At 37.2% G+C, this 14,607-nt stretch overlaps 1 protein-coding gene across 4 annotated transcripts in view; it reads left to right on the top strand.

The window, feature by feature from the left end:
* Positions 1-14,607, top strand: part of TAOK3 (TAO kinase 3) — a 104,221-nt gene that overhangs the window by 53,888 nt on the left and 35,726 nt on the right. For 3 of the 4 annotated variants that reach the window (XM_081122594.1, XM_081122595.1, XM_081122597.1), the window contains 6 exons: positions 251-364; positions 1,706-1,797; positions 6,811-6,904; positions 7,876-7,957; positions 11,503-11,670; positions 13,968-14,174. In XM_081122594.1, the coding sequence (XP_080978720.1) occupies positions 251-364; positions 1,706-1,797; positions 6,811-6,904; positions 7,876-7,957; positions 11,503-11,670; positions 13,968-14,174 (757 nt within the window). The remainder of the gene's footprint in view (positions 1-250; positions 365-1,705; positions 1,798-6,810; positions 6,905-7,875; positions 7,958-11,502; positions 11,671-13,967; positions 14,175-14,607) is intronic. The other variant, XM_081122596.1, reaches the window with a different exon arrangement.

Raw genomic sequence — 14,607 nt, forward strand, 5'->3', positions numbered from 1 at the left:
CTCTTTTCTCGTTGCCTCCCCTCCCTCTGAAGAAAGCGCTACCTTTTAGTGTAATTACTATGACCTACCTATAAGCACACCCAGGAGTCTGGGCCCCCTTACATCACGCAGTAATTACTAAATCCCCTTCTGGCTATCTGAGCAAGGTTTTTAAAAATAAACGTTTTTGTCTTATTAATTGCATGCTCTGACCTTATTCCATAATCAAAATTGAGAAGTAATTTTCTAACCCTCTTATTTTTTCCTACAGGGATATTAAAGCAGGAAATATTCTTCTAACAGAGCCAGGTCAGGTTAAACTAGCTGATTTTGGATCTGCCTCAATGGCTTCTCCTGCCAACTCCTTTGTGGGCACACCTTACTGGTATGTAGAATTAGAAAACATGACTCGTTTTAAAAGTATGCGTACACGTACGAGGTTTTGTTTTGTTTTGTTATTTTGACAGCGTCTCACCATGCCTCTTGAAATGAGCTCTTATTAAAGGACAGAAAACTCACTAGCAGAAAGAAACACTCTGACTTAGTATAAAATTTCCAGTGACTTTAAATTGTTCAAATAAGGCTGATGTCACTGTGTGTAAACTGAGCAGGATTATCAACACGCTGTCCAAGCTCAGGTTTTAGATTTCATTTAAAGTTTCTTTTCAACTTTTCTCTTGAGGCAGAGTCTCTAGGCAAAGACGGTAGCTTCTTTAACCTCTTGTAGCCACTGAGCGTAAACATTGCCTTTCAGCGAAAGAAATCCAGGTCCTGTCTCTGTTGAGCTCTCTGATACTTTACCTAGCTTATCATTCTGACTTAGTTTTACCTCATTCTATTCAAGATTCCATTCCTTCTTTTCATAGATACATTGGAATTTTATTGTATCCTCAGAAAATAACTTAAATCCCTGGAAAATTACTTACCTACTAAAAAAATCATCTATTTGAATTTTTTTTTCATCATCAAATAGCATTTACTAAGCAACTACTTATATACACTACTAGAGAACAGAACATATTAAACTGATATGACCCCTTCCTTCCTAATGAAAATCCATTATGGACAGAGTAACATCCATAGCATGTTTGTTTGTTTTTAAGTTGTAATATCTTTGAAATATTTTTCATGTTGCTTAAAGTAACTTATTTGTTTAAGTGTTTTATACATATTAATCCTTAATTAATCTCTCCGAGGTAGCTTTTAGAATTCTCTGCATTTTACAGATGAAAAAATACAGAAAGATTAAATAACTTACTGAAAACCAAACTTAAAGGAACTAGTGGAACCAGGGTTTATTGAAAATAATATATTGTTTCATGTAAATCACTAAGTATATTGTTTACATTTTGAATAGTGTTTTTCCCAAATGATTTGTGTAAGGAAGTAATATTTTTATCAGCTAAAATTTTAGAATACCCTCAAAAACGGTTATTTCATTGAGTCACTTTATTAGGTGAATTTAGTTTTGTTTTGTTTTTTAATATATCTTTATTGATTTCAGAGAGAGGAAAGGAGAGGGAGAGAGAGAGAGATAGACACATCGATGATGAGAGAGTCATTGATCGGCTACCTAGCCCACAATCCAGACATGTGCCCTGACTGGGAATCGAACCCAGATCGCCCGGATCCTAGGTCGATGCTCAACCACTGAGCCACGCCCAGCCGGGCTAGGTGAATTTAGTTTTTAATTTACAACTTGAGTTTTGCACATTATGTTTGGTAGGATGGCTCCAGAGGTGATCTTAGCTATGGACGAAGGACAGTATGATGGGAAAGTTGATATTTGGTCACTTGGGATCACCTGTATTGAACTGGGTGAGTAAAGAGTTGCTTTTGTTGTGTTTTTGAGAATCACTTATTATTATGATTATAATTTATTCATCCATCCATTATTTAATGAGTTATTGGTATAAGTGTGCCAGGCAATGTGAATTCATTATATTTTCCCCCATGTTCTTGTATAACATCAGAAGATTGCTTTATCTCTGGTACATTTTCAAGTTATTAAGTAAAAGTTTAAGCAGATATGGCAATTACCAATGTGGGAATACATGATAATAAGTATTACTATTTAAAAAATAGCCATATCCATACTATGAGTGGTAATATGTATCCTTCCTTCAGGTAGTATTTGTTAATTGATTTACAGTCCAACTTGTTTAAGGGAAATTTGCAAAAGTAAAATAGGCTTACCGAAGATCTGACTCTAAAAACTATATTTGACCCAACCCATAAAGAGAACAACCCTAGAGAACTCTTCATTTTAGAAGATACTGCCAGCTTAAAAGTTATTCCCCAAATGTTGTTGCAGTTATCTAAAATTGTCTAAAATACCAAGTAATCTCTGGTTATATACTTTGAATTTTATTATATCTTAAAGTTACCTTTATTTAGTTTATAAAGGTAAATTTAACCAGTGACTCTCTTGAGGTGGGGTGGGAGGGGGGTACGAAAAGCCCTAATTTGTAGCATTTGCCAATTTCCATGGTGTAAATATTTCCACCATAGCCAATTTCAAGCTGCCAATTGGTCACTAAATGTAAAGCTGGGGAAAGGTATGCACAGTTTACCTTCCAAAGCTAGTGTGATCTGGCTCTGGCACAACACTGCCTTTATCTAGATATTTGTATACATTTTAAATAAAAAATGTTTAATACTTTAAAAATCCATTTTAAAAAATATTTCATATGATTTTTAAAATTTGGATTTTAATTTTTTATTTTACTTCCTCTATCCTGATATCCAAATTGATCCTGTAAGAATTTCAGAGATCCAGTTTGGTTCTCAGGCTATGGTTTTCTCTTTCCTTACAATGTTTCCCCTCCCTATAAAGATGATTTGGGATACTTTGTATTGCATTTCCAAATGCTTCATTGACCCCTTCCAACAAAGAAACAAACATATGGTAAATATATACAATTTGTCTTCTTTTTCTTTTTTTACATTAAAGATATGTTAATGAAAACAAAACAATTCAAGGAGGAAAGTTAGGATTTTTTTTCACTAAGTAACATTAGCATGATTTATAAATAAAAAAATATAAAAAGACATGCAGTGAAAGGACTTCTTTCCCCTGACACTATCAGCCCAATTCCTACCCCACCTCTGCCAACACATGTAAGGAACCACTATTATTATTTTCTTGTATCTCTTTCTAGACTTCCTTTATGAATGTACAAACAAGTTTGAATGTACACTTATATTCCTTTCCACACCCAAGTTAACATAAAAAGTGGCTCTGCAAAAAAGCTCTATCCAGGTGCTACAATTCAGCATGAACTTTGCCAAGCAGAGTGGTGTCCAAAGGCTACAACTGAACTGATCTTCCTGAACTTTGATCTCATAAAACACACCTGGAACACCCACAGAAACGTGATCATTGTCTTTAAATTAAATACAAATCATTATTTTTTTCTTTTGATTTAGTTAATTCAGCTTTTTTATGCTTCCACTCTTTCCTTTCTTTTGAGAAAATATAAATTACCTATCACAAGGTGGCTTCAAAAGCACTCCCAGTTTGTACTCTGCTGCTTATGTTGAAGTTTGTGTGCAGACTATTATATTACACAGTGAGGGTTGACAAACTTTCTGTAAAGGACCAGATAAGTGCTTTAGGCTTTGCAGGCCATACACTTCTCTATCATAAATACTCAACTCTGCTGCATAGCATGAAAGCAGCCATAGACAATATGCTAATGAATATGGTGGCTGTATTCCAATAAAACTTTACAAAAACAGGCTGCTAGGTGAATTTGGCCCATAGTTTACCAGCCCTTGCTCTATAGTATTCTGGATTAGCAATGAGTCCTGTCACCATGACTCAGAGGATTTATGTACTGCATCTGGCAAAGGACTTGAACATATGTGAAGCCATATGAAATTAATATTTAGCGAAAGCATCCCAGAAACTAATATTTAGCAAAGGCTTCCCAGACCATAGATCTATGCTGTGTTTGGAATACCTTTAGTCACGTGCTTCTCTATACTAGAACTATTCCACCATTGTGAGGTCAGCTATCCTGTCTCATTTATGGACAGAGTGCCCGTTGCTTACAGGTGCTCCCATTCCTATTTCAGATCTGAGCAACACAGAGCTGGCTTTTGTTGTTGTCTTTGTCCTTTCACCTTCCTCTTCCTAAATTTCTGTTTTCTTCTGTCTTCAGTCCGCCTTCCCTGCTATTTCTCCTGTAAAATTCAGTGTTCTTCTGAGCAGCCTGAATTTTATATTTTTTTCCAGTGAATGAGAAGGCTCCTCTCCTTCTGCTAGTGAATGAAGCCATCCCATAGTATCTGTCGTAAGCCCCAAGACTTTGTCTCTTCTCAGTCACTTTGTGACTTCATGCTGCACAGAGATTCTTTTTTGACAATGTTTCTTCTTTGCCTTATCTTCATTTGCTCATTTTATAGGTATCTTTGGCCACTAAAACTAAATACCAGGTGCTGCACACAACACTGGAAATGCAGAGATGAACATAAAAGACATTGTCCCTGCTCTCCTGGACACATTAGCAAAGACGACGCAAATAGTTACTGTTGTGATAGGTGGCAGAAAGGGAAATGTAATTTGCAATGACAGCATCTAGTGGGAGACCTAGTCTTAGAGGTCAGGAAAGGCTTCCCTGAGGAAGTGATTATAAGCATATAATGAGCCTGGAGTAAATATTTATTAAATTAATACAGAAATGAAATTATATTTAAGATAAAACTTGAAGGATTAACAAGAATTACCAGATAAAGTTTAGGGAACAAAAGTGAGAGGTGAGTCCAGACAGAGAGCAGAGCATGTGTGAGAGCCTGCGAGCTTGGTTCTTTCAGTGAAGCAGAGGGTTACATGAGGAGAGGCAGGAAGATTGCTTCTCAGACGGAAGTGCTGGAGCTAGCCAGGGTCATGTTAGTAAAGGCCAATGGGCTACGTTTAAGGATCTGGGCTTTGTCCTAAGAATGATGGGAAGCCATTGATGGTTACATGATGCATTCCTAGTTCCATGTGGCTTTAAATACTTGAAGTTGTCAGAAAGCCAAGCTCTAGAAGCTTTCTAGAGTCTATCTCCTGGAAAATAAAACAAACCCGAGCCAGTTATTTCTCTTCTGCATTAGAAATAGATATAAATCCATGCGTCCACACTGCAGCTTTCAAACTTCCACTTGTTAACAGTTCATGCCCCTATAATACTGGTAGCTGTTCAGTGAGTATAAAGTTTTGTCTTAAGAGGTTAATAAGTATCTGTAGAATCGTAGACACTTTCAAAGGTATCAGAGACCTATAAGAGGCCCTCCAAAGTATCACAGATGAATAAGTAAAGTTGCCTTCTGCTTAAGCACTGTCAGTAACCTAAAGTTTACTACTCTTAGCGTTGTTCACTTCAGGGTGGGGGGTTGTTTTATACCACTCTGGCTCTTCACTGGTTCTTCCTTCTATGAGTAAAAATATCTTCCCTGTTACTTCTGCCCTTAGTTCTTGTTCTGTTTCTTAGAATTACATAGGATAAGCCCAGTTTACCATTTTTTAAACTTTATTTTTATTGTTTTATTTTTATTTGGGGGGGAATGGGGACACCCCCACAAATTTACCACTTTAGAAGTGGTTAATAAAACAATCTTACTTAAAAACCTGTCCTTCTCTTCCCTCCCACTTCTCCTCCGCCCCCATCCATACCAGTTCTCTAGCCTAGATGATCCTTCGAACAGTCTTATTGAATTGGATTATCTTATCTCTCATACTGTGTTCATGATGTTTGAGATGTTCCATTTATAATTTTTTTTCACTTTGCTTCCTGAATTTTTTTCAGTGAATACATATTTTTTAATTAAAATACATACACATGAAGATGTTGTCGACATAAGAGCATCTAAACCTATAGAAAAATGTTATGAGTTTATTAGAGTTTATTTAAGTCAAACTGAGGACGTGTCCAGAAGCAAAATCTCAATGGATTGAGAAAATGCTCTGGAGAATGGCAGTTTGGTGGTTCTTTTTATACATGTAGAATCAAAGGAGAAAACGTAAGGAAGGTTACATGAAATCCATTGGTGGTAGATTAAGGAAGCAGGAGAAATCAAAGCAGGGAAATCTCTGGGATTGGATAAAAAGCAACATGAAGACACATACTTCTTTCACATTGGTGGGTACAGGGTGGTAACATTTAACATTTACAGTAAGCAAAGTTGGTGTGGAGGCAGTAAGATAGCAATGAGGAGTTCTGAAGCACCTGCTCTTAGTTGGGCGGTTAAGCCTCCGAAGGGGTCTAGAAAAGAAAATTACTCTGACGTTTCAAAGATATGTCAACCTAGATGCACAAGATCAATGGACAGGGCTCACTTAAGGCAGAGTAACTTTTTACTAAGGAAGCTATTAGCCTGGGGCTTTACTACCCATCATGCCCTGCCCAGTTAGTAATTTATGATCAGATCATCATCATGTGTGGTAACTTTTGGTCACTGAGCTTGTCAGGCCTGCCACATAGCCCCCTGAACTTGTCAGTTTTTCTACATAGCCCCTTTTTCGTTCACAATGTTCTTACCTATTGTGAGAAGATAGGCAAAGACTAGCCTTTTCAAGATACGTGAAAAATGTAATAAATTTTTCTTTCACTCTCTAGAAATGGGTCTGTTAGGAGCTTTGCCAATGTGCATTAAGATGACCAGCAGCTTCTTTTGAATGGCTATTCTGGGCTGACCTAAGAGATTAAAATAAGTGGATTACGTGGCATGATGACAGTAACAAGCTATTGATTTAGTAGCAAAGCTTTGCTCATAGTTCCTTATTTCTCTGTCTGCCTTATTTCTTTCAAGAACTGCTTTGCTTTATCATGTTTCTTTTCCTTTCAGCGGAACGGAAGCCCCCCCTTTTCAACATGAATGCAATGAGTGCCTTATATCACATTGCCCAGAATGACTCCCCAACGTTACAGTCTAATGAATGGTAAGACTCTGCTATCATTTTAAATCTCCAAGAAAAGCGCCATATGTATTTGGCACTTTTATTACATTTCATTTTAAATATCTGACCTGGAAAGCATTCCATTTCTTCATTGTACAGGTTATAAAGAGTGACGTTGGCATTAACTGTCACACACACTCACACACACACACACACACACACACACACACACTCTGAAATTCTACAGGAACATGCCCTGCTACCTTCCTAACAACTCTAGTCTCAACTCATGGCAGTCTCGTATTGATCAGCTCAGCTCGTATCACTCCGAAACAGAGATGAAGTACCATCGTTGATGTCTTTATCTTTCCAGCTGTCATTTTTTTACTATATGTATATTTAAATGTATTGAGACAGAATATATACTATGTATTCAAAAAATGCGATCTTCCCTGCTGAGCATTATGACAAGTCGGTAATCATTGGGGCCACAAGAGTTTTAGCAAAAGGACAAAGAAGAGTAGACAAAATGGACCTTTCAAGATGGGAAGCGTTTTCATTCAGGAAGCACATTTCCTGGTTCTCTGACTTTTACGCATCAAATTTCAGTACCTGGTTATAGGCTGTGGGTGATGGAGGAGTTACCAGCTGGTCACGGAGAATATAGGCTTGAGACTTATGAGAGTGAACCATCTTTGGGGGAAAAATGTGTATAAAACTATTGCATGTAAATATAGTATTTTCACTCTCTGATGTATATTACTATTTGGCCTTGCTTGCGTATTAAGAAATGTTGATGTGTTGACTATCTTGAAGTGTCACACTCATTATCCAAAAGAATTGATTTTTGATACTAAAAACTTGAAAATGGCTCACTTCTCCTAATATTCCAAAAATGTTTTATTAAAAACCTAAAATGTAAAATTTTCCCTGTAATGAAAATTATTTTAAGTAATACTAGTGTTCTACAGACCCTGATTTTATTTTATTTTTTGATGTATTTGCACACACAGGACAGACTCTTTTAGGATATTTGTTGATTACTGCTTACAGAAAATACCTCAGGAAAGGCCAACATCAGCGGAACTATTACGGGTAATTTTCGTTTCTTTTTTTTTTCCATCTTTTTAAAAAAATAATTTTTTACTGAATTTATTGGGGTGACATTGGTTAATAAAATAATTTTTCAAATTTATATTTGAGGAGGGGGATTTAAAGTCATGTTGTAGTGGAATATAGTAGTAAATCATTCCTGCAGCAGCTCATCATGACAAACTGGATTAGGACGTGCTGCCTTGTCATTCATCCAGAGGTAGGAGCTAGGCATAGAAATAGCAAGATTACCTCAATGTATGTGCTATATATATATTCCCTGTGAATAGTTTTCCCCTCTCTTTGCCTTTTTCTTATACCCACCCCTGTTTTTGACTTACAACAAAGAATATTTCTCCTTGCTCTGGTTATTATTGTGATATTCCTACGACTAATATCTATATGAAATTCAGGACAGTCTTCCAATGGTTTAAATGACAACTCTGAGATTTTCACTTAGGTTGTTGCCAAATCATCAGGCAGTGAAGATATATGATAAATATATAAAGCAGACATTTGCATAGCATTCCATCATACATCTTGATGATAAGAATATCATGTTAACTGCATTCATTTGATTTAAACATCATATTTTTGAAATCTTTTTTCATGTAACATTTTATTATAGACCTTATGCATAGGTGATATGTTCCATCTATATCAATGAAATACATGGGAATCATTTAAAATAGAAATCTTTTCTCTGCCGCAAAATAGTCCAGATTTCTTTCCCTTTTTTCTGTATGCATGTTGTACAACAAAAAACTCTGAAGGATTGTATTGCCTAAATTAGAGAAGCTTAAAAATTGTCAATTACCTTTGTAATTGAAGAGTACTTTAGCTAGATCACAAAATCTTGGTTTCCATTTTCTTTTTCTTAGACCTCTGTAAACATTTCTCTATCATTTTCTGGCTTTTAGTGTTCTTGAAGATGTAGGTCTGAAGCGAACTAGTTTTTCCACCCAAAGGCAAGTTTTTTCTTCTTGTGGGTTTCAGGCCATAGGAACATGGTGACAGAAGCAATGGGGCAGAGGACTCTACCTGACTCGCATTTGGTGTAGAGCCGCCACATGTTCCAGATATAAGCTAGTCTATATGCCTTAGCAACAGTTCCACATTTCTAGAGGGGAAAATGGCAACCAGGACAAAACACCATAATACAAGATGAAATAGTATCTTTATTACTTTGAAATAAGCAAAGATTTTTTTAAAGGGCATGAAAAGCATTCCCATGAAGGGGAAAAATAATAAATTTGGACTGTATTACAATTAAGGATGGAAAAACCCTCCAAGAAGAATATACTACAAGGATTCAACGATGAATTTTAGGGCAGTAGGCAAAAAAAGCATATAAAAAGCAAGTGGGCAGAGGTAAAGAAAGAAATGGAAGAGGAAAATGAAAACATAACATTAAAATCAGAAGCAACCAGTATTATAAACCAATCCATTTAGGGTGTTTCCTATGGTAGATAGTCTTAGAGAAAGAAAACAAAATTAAAGGCAAATGAAAAATTCCTAAAGATGATTATAGAGAAGATGACACATGTAGGAGACGAAAGAGACCTAACATATGCCAACCTGTTATTCCCAAAGAACAAAGCAAAACACATGGAGCAGAAGATACTTAAAGATACACCTGAAGAAAACTTTTCTGTCAGTAAATGCTTAGATCTTGATTTGACTTGATTTAGTCTTTATGTGATTTGGTGAGCCAAATTAAATGCACCCACCATGTATTCAACAAGTGTCTACTGGTTGTCTGCTGTGTGCCACACACTGTTTTAAGCACTAAATATAATATAAAAGTACATAAGAAAAAGATAGTTCCTGCACTCGTAACCTACACGCTAATGAAGAACTATAAAAACAAACAAATATATGGTGGTGTACTGTCAAGTGGTGGTAAATTATTTACAGAAAAATAAAGCAGGCACAGGGACAAAGAATGGTAGGAGCTACTGTTAGATAAGAAATAGAAAACAAAATACAACGGTAGTGTCGGGTAGGGAAGACTGAGGCAGATTCTAACAGGAATATTCTGTACTCTGCATTGCTTTTGCTTTATTATATAATTTCAGATTTGACCCTAAGTTATAGCTTCAAGTTTACTAAAAACTGATTTGTTCTTGCATAATTGCAAGCATTGGAATAGCAAAATAATTTCCTTTCTCCCTTTCATTCTGATCTTGAAACAGGCAGGCTACACTTACTTCTGGGAATGGTGTTCATCTGCAGAAAGGGCTCTGCAGAGGAAGAGATATTTTATAAAAGCAGGAGCAAAAGCCACAGTTTCCCTGACAGCAAAGGCCGGGTGAAGAACCACAGGACATGTAGATTTTTTCTCTCACAGTGGTCCTGTTCCTCTTTTATATCTTTTTAAACTTACCAAGAAGTAAAATTTATTCCATCACCTAAGGCCTACCATGTTTGTCTCATTTTCCCAGTAGCTTCAAATTATAATTTCCCATCAGTGAATTTTCCACATAACTGACTTTTCCTTTAAGAAACAAAACTTCTTCCTCCCACTTCTGATCATTTTCCGTGTCAGAATATAAGATATGCTTCCCCACTCTCTAGAGAAAGTATAATGAACATAATTTCACTTCTTGATTGCTCAAAAACAGTAGTGTTTTGCGAACTCTTGAGTATCAAACAGCTATGAGGGCATTGCGCCTTTGAAAATAGCCCTCAGACCTTTGTTCACTTCCATTGGGTTGGTGGACAGTGTGTTAATCACGGAATTTCTCTTTCTCTGCTCTCAGACTGTCAGAGAACTTTCAAAGTACACTTCTTACAACGAACAACCCTACCTCTAGCAGCTCTCAATGCTTTTTCTCCCATTTTATCCCCTCATTCTAACGTGCATAGGCTGAGAAGCCAGGAAACCAGAATACGTGTTAAAGATCATTGACAATATGGAAAGGGAGGGCCACTTGTGCCAAGAACAGTTTATGGGCTTTGGGGCAGATATTTTCACTCCTCAGCAGCCCTTTTTCCTTTTTTTCTGCTTGTACAACTCTTCGAAGGAAAGTTGAAGTGTCCAGAATTCTGACCTCTGAATAAATTTAACAGCTGTCACATTTTCAGCCATACACTATATGTGACCACAGAAATAAAAAATAAAATACGTGCAGCCGTAGTGTCGGGTGGGTGGAGGACTGAGGCAGGTTTAGCAAGAATATTCTATTCTCCGCATTGCTTTTGCTTTTTCACATTGCTTCAGACTTGAAAGTTAAGCGCCGCTCAGCTACTATTTACAGTTATAGTCAGTGTTATCACTTGTCGGATGAGAGGTCTCTTACATTAAGAGTTCTCATGTAAACTCTGGGGCAAAGGCCACAAAATGGGGTTTGGAGAAGAGAAAAGCATAGTTATCTCTTTATGAGATTTTTACAATATGAGAGACTACATGAAGCAAAAATCCTATCTTGTTATTTCTGCAAAATCCACAGAACTGGTTTATGCTGATTTACTGCTGTACCTACAACTGGCACCTAAAGACATGTTTCTCGTTACCATTTTTTCTTGTTTTCCCCTCCCTCAATCAGCATGACTTTGTCCGACGAGACCGGCCACTGCGTGTCCTGATTGACCTCATACAGAGGACAAAAGATGCTGTGCGTGAACTGGATAACCTGCAATACCGAAAAATGAAGAAACTGCTTTTCCAAGAGACACGGAACGGGCCCCTCAGCGAGCCGCAGGCGGATGGAGAAGTAGGCGGGGGGCGGCGCTCGGGCACCGCTCTGTGAGGCAGTTCTGGGCCGGGCACTGTAAAGCGCTGGGGCTAAGCTGTGACGCTGCTCTCCGCCTTAAGGGACATGCAGAGTTGCAAAAGAGGCATTCATGAAATAACTCTTATAAAAACAAAGTATGAAGAATGCTATAGAGGTATATTATCCTGCAAGGCTCTATAGCGGGGAGATAGCTCTGCTGGTGGGGACTTCTGAAGGTTGTGTGGAGGACATGATGCAGATGGCTTTTGACAGAAGGACATAGGGCATTTTTGACTCAGGAAAGGGTTGTGCTTTAGAAAGATTATGCTAGCAGCAGGATGTAAGATGGATTTGATTGGGTATCTATCTAGTCCATGCAAGAGGTAAAAAGGGCAGTGTCAATGGGAATGGGGGGAAAAGGAACACTTTTGAGAAACAATGTAGAGATAGATTTGGTAATGCTAGGACCTTAATGAGCATGTCTATACCAAGAACAGAAAAAGAACCAAGGAGAAAGAGTAGGTTTAAGATGATTTTTGATTTGGTGCCTATGGAGTTTAAGATCCTAGCATCATATGCCACTGACATAGAGGTGGAGTTTTCAAAGGAGAGATAACTTCCTGGTTTCTCATTCAAATAACTTGAGAAGGATTGGTTGAGGCAAGGGTAACGACAACTGGGACACCTGGATGGTGTCTAGCAAGAGCACTAATATGATCATGAATCAAGGAGTTGACTGTAGGATGAGAATGCCACATAATACAAGGAAGATCTAGGAGGTAAAGGTATTGCAGATATTAAGAGAGTACACAGTTTCAAGGAGGGAGCAGCCAGCACCATCAGATGCTGCCGAGAGGTCAAGTTAGACCAGAAAAAAAGTTAAGTATTTTACAAGTAGGGCATTCTCAATGACTTTTGTAAAAGCAGTTTTACAGGAATAGTTAGGATGAATAGTAAAATTACTATTTAGAATAAATGGGAAGTGAGAAAATAGAGCAAAAGTTTGTTATTTTAAGGTTTATAAATTTGGCTAAGAAGGAAAAGTGACAAATGGCAGTATGTAGAGAGGTACATAAATATGGGGCAGGCTTTTTCAGATTTATATGCAGAGGGGAAGGAGCCAGGCCAGAGGCATCAAAGATAGAGGAAAGAGATATAGTTAAAGAAGTGGGATCTCAGGCAGTGTTTAGGATGGGAGCAAGAGTATTTGAGCACGGATTAGCCTATCTAAAACTAGGTAAAAAGGAGGAAAGGAATGATGAATCTTATTTTAGCTTTTTGATATAAGAGAAAATAAAACAAAATTATTTTATCAATAATTATAAAAATGAAATTCAGTAAGCTGAATTGGACTATAAAGTCTCTTGATTGCATATATACAAATGATTCTCTTTAATTGGGAAAATAAATCTATTAAAAATATAATGTATTATCTAACATTTTAAATTACCCCAGTTACCTATGCCAGTGATTCCTCATATTGCCAAGTAACAATTCTCTAAAGTTTATACATGTACATATGCTTCTTTGAAAATAGGGTTTATTTGGAACTAAATTGCTTTAATTATATTATTTAATCTTATATCAAAAGATATCCCACCGTGATGGATAAATTATATGTTCTGACTATTTTACCACTTCTCAGATAGTAGTCTTTAGACTAGCAGTGATGAATGCCAATATTATTTAACAGATATATTTAATAAAATTACAGAGGTAAGCATGATAGAATTGCTTAAGGGAGGCAGAATTTAATTACCTATCCAGGACAGTAGAATTAATAATATCCCTGCTTAGCTATAAAGTTACTCAATAATGACTTACAAAGGAGTATATTGCTTGTCAAACCTCTGAAAACTCTTTTTACTTTATTTTAATTTCAAGTGACCACTGACATATTTGCAAATATCCTAGAGGTCACCTGTCGCCTGCAGTATTTCTCTAGCACCTTGATGTTCCTGAAGGTCTCTTACAAACCTGGCCTGATTCTGCTTACTGAATAGCAATACAATAATATAATATGATAGTTGCATATGACAGGGGAAAGCCCTGGGATAGCAGCATTTGGAGCCTTATGACTCATGTCCGGAATGGCCCCTGGGGAAGGCATAGAGTGAATCTGAGATGTCTGAAAATGGTGGGGGAGTAGTGGAGCCACTACATAAAAAGTTTATCTTTGCAGATTTGGCAGAAAAGCAACCTGGCACTGCAAAACTGAATGTGCTTAATAGCTTAGTCAATGGATTGGCGCTTTATCTCCAGTCATTTTTTTTAACCCGAGTGCCCCATTTTTATAGGACAGCGAACATGGAACCAGCCTGAGCAGGGAAATGGACAGCCTGGGCAGCAACCATTCTATCCCAAGCATGTCTGTGAGCACAGGCAGCCAGAGCAGCAGTGTGAATAGCATGCAGGAGGTCATGGAGGAGAGCAGCTCTGAACTTGTCATGATGCATGATGACGAAAGTACAGTAAATTCCAGTTCCTCTGTTGTGCACAAGAAGGTAGGTTTCACAGTCCTGTTCAGAGCTGTAGGCTTTGTCAATCATAGTGAAGCCAGCTCAGGGCACTTAGCATCCAGATATTTCAGTTACCTTTTTACAACCGAATTGTGGGGCTAAACCTAGCCTGGATAAGTTCTCTTACAGTAAAAAGGTAATGAAGGACAGTGGAAGCTATATCTGTGCCTACGTCTTTATCTTCCTCTCCTTGTTCCTCTGATGTCTACCACTATCAATAAGTAAAAATTTTTAAATTACATAAATCTCCAAGTCAAAGAAACCAGTAAGTCTCTCTCTAAACCAGTAACTTTCATACTGTAGACCTTAAGAGCTTCCAGAGTAAAACCCCGTGGATGTGCCCTTTTAGAAGTATGCTTTTTCAGAGTATGTTTCTTTATATATATTCCTAACATACTGTGTGTTTTAGAAACACTTT

This window comes from Miniopterus schreibersii (genome assembly GCF_964146895.1).
Source record: "Miniopterus schreibersii genome assembly, chromosome: 20".
In the NCBI taxonomy this organism is placed as follows: Eukaryota; Metazoa; Chordata; class Mammalia; order Chiroptera; family Miniopteridae; genus Miniopterus; species Miniopterus schreibersii.